Here is a 9014-nt window from a genome sequence, read left to right on the forward strand (position 1 = left end):
GGTTTAAATAAGGGGGTATATGTGAGGTCTCGTTGGGTTAGGGAGAGAGAGAGAGAGAGACGGTGAGGAGGGAAGAAGAGAGAGAGAGAGAGAGAGGCAGGAAGTGAGAGAGAGTGTGTGTGTGTGTTTGTTTGTGTGTTAGGTTAAGTTAGTTTTATTTAGTGAGAGAGGGAGTGTGTGTGTGTGTGTGTGTGTGTGTGTGTGTGTGTGTGTGTGTGTGTGTGTGTGTGTAAGATTAGGTTAATTTTAGTAATATAGTAATTCTCTCTCTCTCTCTCTCTCTCTCTCTCTCTCTCTCTCTCTCTCTCTCTCTCATATATTTGTAAATTGTCAATATCTGAAGACTTAGAGAGAGAGAGAGAGAGAGAGAGAAATAATGAAAACTTTACACACACACACACACACACACACACACACACACACACACACACACACACACACACACACACACACACACACTATTCCTCTTTCTAACACCCTAAACATCCTTCCTCCTCCTCCTCCTCCTCCTCCTCCTCCTCCTCCTCCTCCTCCTCCTCCTCCTCCTCCTCCTCCTCCTCCTCGGGAATTACTATGAATTGGGCCCCAGCGTGTGACCTTGGGGAATTCTTGTAGCAGTTCCATCAAGACACATTAGAGTAACAGGGGTGACTGGCATTACTGGCACCCTCTCGAAGAAACCATCCCGTGCTTGCCTCCATTCCCAGCTCCCCCTTCGCAGCTCCTCCACCCAGCTGGTTTGACGTCAGAGAGAGAGCCTTTCCCTCCCCCTCCCCCTCTCCCTCCCTCTGACCAATAGCAAGACTTCATAAATGTGGCGTCAAATTAGCCAGGAATTAAAGCAAGCTCGCGGGATGGTTTCTTTGAGAGAGTGCCACATTGTCACCTCAGTAGGCTTTCCTTTTCTAATCGTCTCTGTCTCGGCACATGTCGGACACAACGGATGGAGTCTTTGTTGTGTTGTTGTAGGTTAGGTCAGGTCAGGTCAGGTCAGATTTACCCCTTCAGTACTGGGACACATTTTTACCTTGAGTTTTGTGCACCATTAGACCATTTTATTGACATTAGCAAGGGTGTATGGAGGGCAGAAGATTAATGGCCACAGTCTTCACTATTTTAATTGAGTTTTGTGCACCATTAGACCATTTTATTGACATTAGCAAGGGTGTATGGAGGGCAGAAGATTAATGGCCACAGTCTTCACTATTTTAATTGAGTTTTGTGCACCATTAGACCATTTTATTGACATTAGCAAGGGTGTATGGAGGGCAGAAGATTAATGGCCACAGTCTTCACTATTTTAATTGAGTTTTGTGCACCATTAGACCATTTTATTGACATTAGCAAGGGTGTATGGAGGGCAGAAGATTAATGGCCACAGTCTTCACTATTTTAATTGAGTTTTGTGTACCATTAGACCATTTTATTGACATTAGCAAGGGTGTATGGAGGGCAGAAGATTAATGGCCACAGTCTTCACTATTTTGATTGAGTTTTGTGTACCATTAGACCATTTTATTGACATTAGCAAGGGTGTATGGAGGGCAGAAGATTAATGGCCACAGTCTTCACTATTTTAATTGAGTTTTGTGCACCATTAGACCATTTTATTGACATTAGCAAGGGTGTATGGAGGGCAGAAGATTAATGGCCACAGTCTTCACCATTTTAATCCCCCACATGAGTTTGTGAAGCTGTAGAAAGTCACCAAATAGTCACCACAAGGAATAGGGAAACACGTCACACTACTGAAGGGCTTAAGGGTGTTTTAGGGCAATTTTGAAGAGATACACCACAATTTAAGGGACATTTAGGGCATAAGACAGAAGGGACTAACCTCTTCCTCCTCTTCCTCTTCTTCCTCTTCTTCTTCTTCTTCTTCTTCTTCTTCTTCTTCTTCTTTATTTGTATGTTTGTTTATTTCAGGTGTTGCAGTATCAGCCGGTCAAATATGAAGTGTTGCCGCTGTCACCTCTCTCAAGACACCGCCTCAGTGAGTAGGAGGAGGAGGAGGAGGAGGAGGAGGAGGAGGAGGAGGAGGAGGAGAAAAAAATGTTTAGGATGTAGAGGAGAGAGAGAGAGAGAGAAAGTGTTGTGTGTGTGTGTGTGTGTGTGTGTGTGTGTGTGTGTGTGTGTGTGTGTGTGTGTTAAGATATATACACAGACCCCAAAAAACACACTCAAAACAAACACACACACACACACACATCTGGAAAAAGTGAGTGTGTGTGTGTGTGTGTTGTGTAGTAGTAGTAGTAGTAGTAGTAGTAGTAGTAGTAGTGTTCAAAATAATCTCAAAACATCGTAAAACACCCCAAACACACACCTTGTACCACATAATTGAGGCATTCAGTAGTAGTAGTAGTAGCAGTGGTAGTAGTAGTAGTAGTAGTAGTAGTAGTAGTAGTAGTAGTAGTAGTAGTGACATAATCACCCCCCCAAAAAAAATGTAGACAAACACATTTCAAGCTTTACAACATTCGGAACACAAAAAATCCTTCACTGCAATGACGTAGAAAGTTCTCATTTTGTGGAGACTGACGCTTTGCAACAGGGATCTGCAACGTTATTAAGCAAAACTGTGAGAACGTTCGGATATGTACAGTAGAAAAATCGTTTACATGAAGACCTAACCTAACGGAACCCTATCCTACCCTACCCTACATCAACTCTATGGCCCAGAGCTCGACGGGCCTGTGTAAAAATAGCCGATTCTTGATAAGCACACCAATAAACCATAAATTCATAACTCTATCAGTGGTATGACGGCCAAGATCGTCCATGCTTTCCGAAACCAACACCAGGAATTTTTTGGAGTAATCTCTTATCAAGGCTCACCATTTGCGGGAAGTGAGGAAGCCCTACCAACACTCTGACCGTGGACAGGATGCGAACCTAGTGTATTCGTCACCTCATAGTTCATAAAAGGTGTAATATTTCGTTCGTACTTGTCTCGAAACTTTGCCGCTGGGGCCCTATAGTTCTCAGTCCTGCCATTCAACCTACTGTACGTGAAGGAGAGGTGAAGAAAATGCTATACAGGCCTCAAAATTTGCTACTACTACTACTATTACTACTGTTCTGAATGCCTCAAATATTTGCCACACACCAAAATGTACTAAAACACACTAAAACACCAGAAACACACTCTAAAACATCCCTAAACACACTAAAACATCAGAAACACACTCTAAAACACCCCTAAACACACTAAAACACCCCTAAACACACTAAAACACCCCTAACCACACACTAAAACACCCTAAACACACTAAAACACCAGAAACACACTCTAAAACACCCCTAAACACACTAAACACACACCAAAACATCAGAAACACACACTAAAACACCCTAAACACACACTAAAACACCCTAAACACACTAAAACACCCCTAAACACACACTAAAACACCCTAAACACACTAAAACACCCTAAACACACATTAAAACACCCTAAACACACTAAAACACCCCTAAACACACACTAAAACACCAGAAACACACCAAAAACACCCTAAACACACACCAAAACACCAGAAACACACCAAAACACAGAAACACACAAAATACAACAAAACACCCCTAAACACACTAAAACACCAGAAACACACCAAAAACACCCCTAAACACACTAAAACACCCTAAACACACACTAAAACACCCTTAACACACACCAAAACACCAGAAACACACCAAAACACCCCTAAACACACTAAAACACCAGAAACACACCTAAAACACCAGAAACACACCAAAAACACCAGAAACACACCAAAAACACCCATAACACACACCAAAACACCCCTAAACACACTAAAACACCAGAAACACACCAAAAACACCCATAACACACACCAAAACACCAGAAACACACCAAAAACACCCATAACATACACCAAAACACCAGAAACGCACCAAAACATCCCTAAACACACCAAAACATCAGAAACACACCAAAAACACCCATAACACACACTAAAACACCCTAAACACCCCAAAACACATCAACCCACCTCATAAACACCCCTAAACACCTCTAAAAACACCCTGAAACACCCCTAAACACACCCCAAAACACTCCTAAACACACCCCAAAACACTCCTAAACACACCCAAAACATCCCTAAACACACCCAAAACATCCCTAAACACACCCCAAAACACCCCTAAACACACTCAAAAAACACCCCTAAACACACTCACAAAACACCCCTAAACATACTCAAAAACACATAAACACACAAAAACACCCAAAAAACATTCCAGAAACACCCAAAACACACCTAAACACCCCAAAACACAAAATCCCACCAAACACACCTAAACACACAAAACACCAAATCCACCAAACACACCTAAACACACAAAACACCAAAATCACACCAAACACACCTAAACACAAAACACCCAAAATCCACAAAAACACACCAAACACACAAACACAAAAACACCAAAACACACAAAACACCCCAAAATCCCACCAAAACACACCTAAACACACAAAACACCCCAAAATCCCACCAAAACACACCTAAACACACAAAAACACCAAAACACCACCAAACACACCAAACACACCTAAACACAAAACACACACCCACCAAAACACACCACACACACAAAACACACCCAAAACACCTAAAACACACAAAAACAAAACACCCACCAAAACACAAACAAACACCAAACCCATCAAACACAAAACCACACCAAACACACCAAAATGTCCCAAAACACCAAAACACCTCCAAACACCATAAACACCACAAAACCACAAAAACACTGAAAACACACAAACACCAAAACACACCAAACACACCCTAAAACACCAAACACACCAAACACACCACCAAAACAAACCAAAAACACACAAAACACACACAAACACACAAAACACATAAAACACACAAAACACAAAACACCCAAAAAAACACACATTTTGCCACCAAAACACACCAAACACACCCAAACACCACAAAACACCAAAACACCCAACAAAACACACCAAAACACACCAAAACACACACCTAAACACACCCTAAACACAAAACACAAAACAAACAAAACAAAACAAATTTACCACCAAAACACATCTAAAACTCCCAAACACCCCTAAAAACACTAAACACACCAAAAACACATTTACCCACAAAACACACACCAAATACTTTCAAACACCAAAATCTCAAAACACCAAAAACACCAAACACACAAAACATCCCAAAACATCCCAGAACACACCAAAACACACAAACCCATCAAAACACACCAAACACACCCAAACACACATTTACACCAAACAAAACACACCACAAAACACACCAAACACACAAAAACACACAAAAAACACAAAACACAAAAACACAAAACACACAACACACAAAACACTAAAACACAACAAAACACACCAAAAACACCCAAAACACACAAAACACCAAACAACACATCAAAACACACACAAAACACAAAACACACCAAAACACTCAAAACACAACAAAAACACAAAACACCACAAAACACCAAAACACACTAAAACACTCAAAAACACACCAAAACACCCCAAAAACACTCAAAAACATACCAAAACACCCCAAAAACACTAAAAAACACACCAAAAACACATTTACCCACAAAACACACAAAAACCCACAAAAAACACTCATAAACACCCCTTTTAACACTCCGTCTCCCCCTCCAACAGGCCTGGTGAAGCGTAAGGTGCTGGTGCTTGACTTGGACGAGACTCTGATCCATTCTCACCACGACGGAGTGATCAGACAGATGGTGAAGCCAGGCACACCACCCGACTTTGTGCTCAAGGTCACCATTGACAGACACCCAGTTCGCTTCTTTGTGCACAAGAGGCCACACGTCGATTTCTTCCTGGATATTGTAAGTGTTTGGGGGGGTTTTGTGAGGGTTTTTGAGGGTTTTTGAGTGTTTTTTTGAGGGTTGTTTTGAGGTTTTGAGGGTTTTTGAGTTTGAGTGTTTTGGTATGTGTTTTAGTGTTGTAGTGTGTTTTTGGGTTTTGAGTGTTTTAGTGTTTTTGGGTGTGTTTTGGGTGTTTTGTTTTGTGTTTGGGTGTTTGGGTGTGTTTTGGGTGTTTAGTGTTTTGTGTTTTGGGTGTGTGTTTGTTTTGGGGTTTTTGTGTGTGGGGGTTTTGTGTTTTGTGTTTTGTGTTTTTGTGTTTTGTTGTTTGTGTTTTGAGGTGTTAGTATTTTGGGGTGTTTTTTGGGGTGTTTGGTGTGTTGGATGTTTTGGTATGTTTAGGGTGTTTTGTGTTGATGTGTTTTTGTGTTTGGATGTGTTTTGAGGGTATGTTTTGGGGTGTTTTTTGTGTTGGGGTTTTGGTATGTTTGGGTGTTTTGAGTGTTAATGGGGTGTTTTGGTGTTTTAGGATGTGTTGATGTGTTTTGGGATGTTTTAGGTGTTTTTTGTGTTTTTGGGTGTTTAGTGTTTTGGTTGTTTGAGGGTTTTGAGGTTGAGGTTTTGTGTTTGGGGTGTTTTGGTGTGTTTTGAGTGTTTTGAGTGTTGGGTGTTTTGTGTTTTGTGTTTTTTGTGTGTTTGGTGTTTTGAGTTTTTGGGTATTTTGTGTTTTGGTGTTTGAGTGTTTTTGGGGTGTTTGATGTATTTTGGGGTGTTTTGGTATGCTTTTGGGGTGTTTTGGTGTGTTTTTGGGGTTTTATTGTGTTTTTGGGTGTTTTGGTATGTTTTTGGGGTGTTTTGGTGTTTTTTTGGGGGGAGTTTTCCACACACCTCTTTATTTTCGATTTTTCACAAACCTCACCAGACAGTCCCCTTAACCTAATTTGTCCCCTCCCATAGGTGTCCCAGTGGTACGACATGGTGGTGTTTACAGACAGCATGGAGATCTATGGGGGGTGTTTTGGGAGTGTTTGTTGATATTTATAGAATGTTTTGGGAGTGTTTATGGGTGTTTTGAGGTGTTTATGGATGTTTTGGGGTGTTTTAGAGTGTTTTGGGGTGTTTTGGAGTGTTTTGGGAGTGTTTCTGGGTGTTTTGGTAGTATTTTGGGAGTGTTTTGGGGTGTTATGGTGTGTTTTGGGAGTATTTCTGTGTGTTTTGGGGTGTTATGGATGTTTTGGGGTGTTTTGGAGTGTTTTGGGAGTGTTTCTGGGTGTTTATGGATGTTTTTGGGATGTTTTGGAGTGTTTTTGGGGTGTTATGGAGTGTTTCTGGAGTGTTTTGGGGTGTTATGGAGTTTTGGGGTGTTATGGAGTGTTTCTGGGTGTTTTGAGGTGTTTATGGATGTTTTGGGATGTTTTGGAGTGTTTTTGGGTGTTTTGGGATGTTTTGGGGTGTTTTGAAATGTTTCTAGGTGTTTTAGAATGTTTGACAGTGTTTCAATCAAGATTCTCAAGTTTTCAAACACCCCTTAACCTAATTTGTACCCCCCCATAGGTGTCCCAGTGGTACGACCTGGTGGTGTTTATGGCCAGCATGGAGATTTGTGTGGGGTGTATTGGGAGTGTGTGTTGGTATTTATAGGATGTTTTGGGGTGTTATGGAGTGTTTTGGGAGTATTTATGGGTGTTTTGGGGTGTTATGGAGTGTTTCTGGGGTGTTTTGGGGTGTTATGGAGTGTTTTGGGGTGTTATGGAGTGTTTTGGGGTGTTTTGGGAGTGTTTCTGGGTGTTTTGAGGTGTTTATGGATGTTTTGGGATGTTTTGGAGTTTTTGGGTGTTTTGAGGTGTTTATGGATGTTTTGGGGTGTTATGGAGTGTTTTGGGGTGTTATGGAGTGTTTTGGGGTGTTTTGAAATGTTTCTGGGTGTTTTGACGTGTTTATGGGTGTTTATGGATGTTTTGGGGTGTTTTGGAGTGTTTTGGGAGTGTTTTGGGAGTATTTCTGTGTGTTTTGGGGTGTTTATGGATGTTTTGGGGTGTTTTGGAGTGTTTTTGGGTGTTTTGGGGTGTTTTGGAGTGTTTGGGGTGTTTGAGTGATTGTTGGCATTTTGATGTGTTTTGGCGTGTTTTGGAAGTGTTTCAGTGTTTTGGGTGTTTGAGAGTGTTTATTGGCATTACTGGTGTGTTTTGGGGTGTTTTTGAAGTGTTTGGGGGTGTTTAGTGGCATTTCTGGCATTTTTTGGTGTGTGTTGTGGTGTTTCTTAAGTATTTCTTAAGTGTTTATGTGTGTTTTGAAGTGTTTTGTTAGCATTTCTGGTGTTTTTGGTGTGTTTTGCAGTGTTTTGAAATGTTTCTAGGTGTTTTAGAGTGTTTGACAGTGTTTCAATCAAGATTCTCAAGTTTTCAAACACCCCTGAACCTAATTTGTACCCCCCCCATAGGTGTCCCAGTGGTACGACCTGGTGGTGTTTACGGCCAGCATGGAAATCTACGGGGCAGCGGTGGCCGATAAGCTGGACGCAGGGAGGGGCATTCTGCGTCGCCGTTACTACCGCCAGCACTGCACACTTGACTATGGCAGCTACACCAAGGACCTGGCTGCCATTTGCCCTGATCTCGCATCCATCTTCATCCTAGACAACTCCCTGGGCTTACCGGCAGTACCCAGGTGTGTGGTGGGGTGTAGAGGGTATTGCAGAGTGTTTTTGTGGTGTTTAAAGGTGGTTTTGAGGTGTTTTAAGGTGTTTTTGAGAGTGTTTTGTGGTGTTGCAGTGTGTTTTAGGGTGTTTTGGTGAGTTTAAATATGTGTAAAGTGTTTTGGGGTGTTTTAAGTGTTTTTGAGAGTGTTTTGGGGTGTTGCAGTGTGTTTTAGGGTGTTTTGGGGGGTTAAAATATGTGTTAAGGTGTTTTTGGGGTGTTTTAAGTGTTTTTGAGAGTGTTTTGTGGTGTTGCAGTGTGTTTTACGGTGTTTTGGGTGGTTAAAATATGTGTTAAGGTGTTTTGGGGTGTTTTCAGTGTTTTGAGAGTGTTTTGGGGTGTTGCAGTGTGTTTTGATGTTTTGGGGGTTAAAATATGTGTTAAGGTGTTTTAGGGTGTTTAAGTGTTTTGAGAGTGTTTTGGGGTGTTGCAGTGTGTTTTATTGGG

At 41.5% G+C, this 9014-nt stretch overlaps 1 protein-coding gene across 3 annotated transcripts in view; it reads left to right on the top strand.

The window, feature by feature from the left end:
• The window catches only part of LOC123502383 (CTD nuclear envelope phosphatase 1 homolog), a gene marked incomplete at its 3' end in the record, with an annotated part of 12513 nt that extends 3997 nt beyond the window's left edge, over window positions 1–8516 (top strand). For 2 of the 3 annotated variants that reach the window (XM_045251584.1, XM_045251570.1), the window contains 3 exon segments: window positions 1927–1993; window positions 5705–5895; window positions 8312–8516. In XM_045251584.1, the coding sequence (XP_045107519.1) occupies window positions 1927–1993; window positions 5705–5895; window positions 8312–8516 (463 nt within the window). 3 annotated transcript variants of the gene reach the window in all.
• Between the last annotated feature and the right edge of the window lie 498 nt (window positions 8517–9014).

The sequence above is a fragment of the Portunus trituberculatus genome, chromosome 2, assembly GCF_017591435.1.
Source record: "Portunus trituberculatus isolate SZX2019 chromosome 2, ASM1759143v1, whole genome shotgun sequence".
In the NCBI taxonomy this organism is placed as follows: Eukaryota; Metazoa; Arthropoda; class Malacostraca; order Decapoda; family Portunidae; genus Portunus; species Portunus trituberculatus.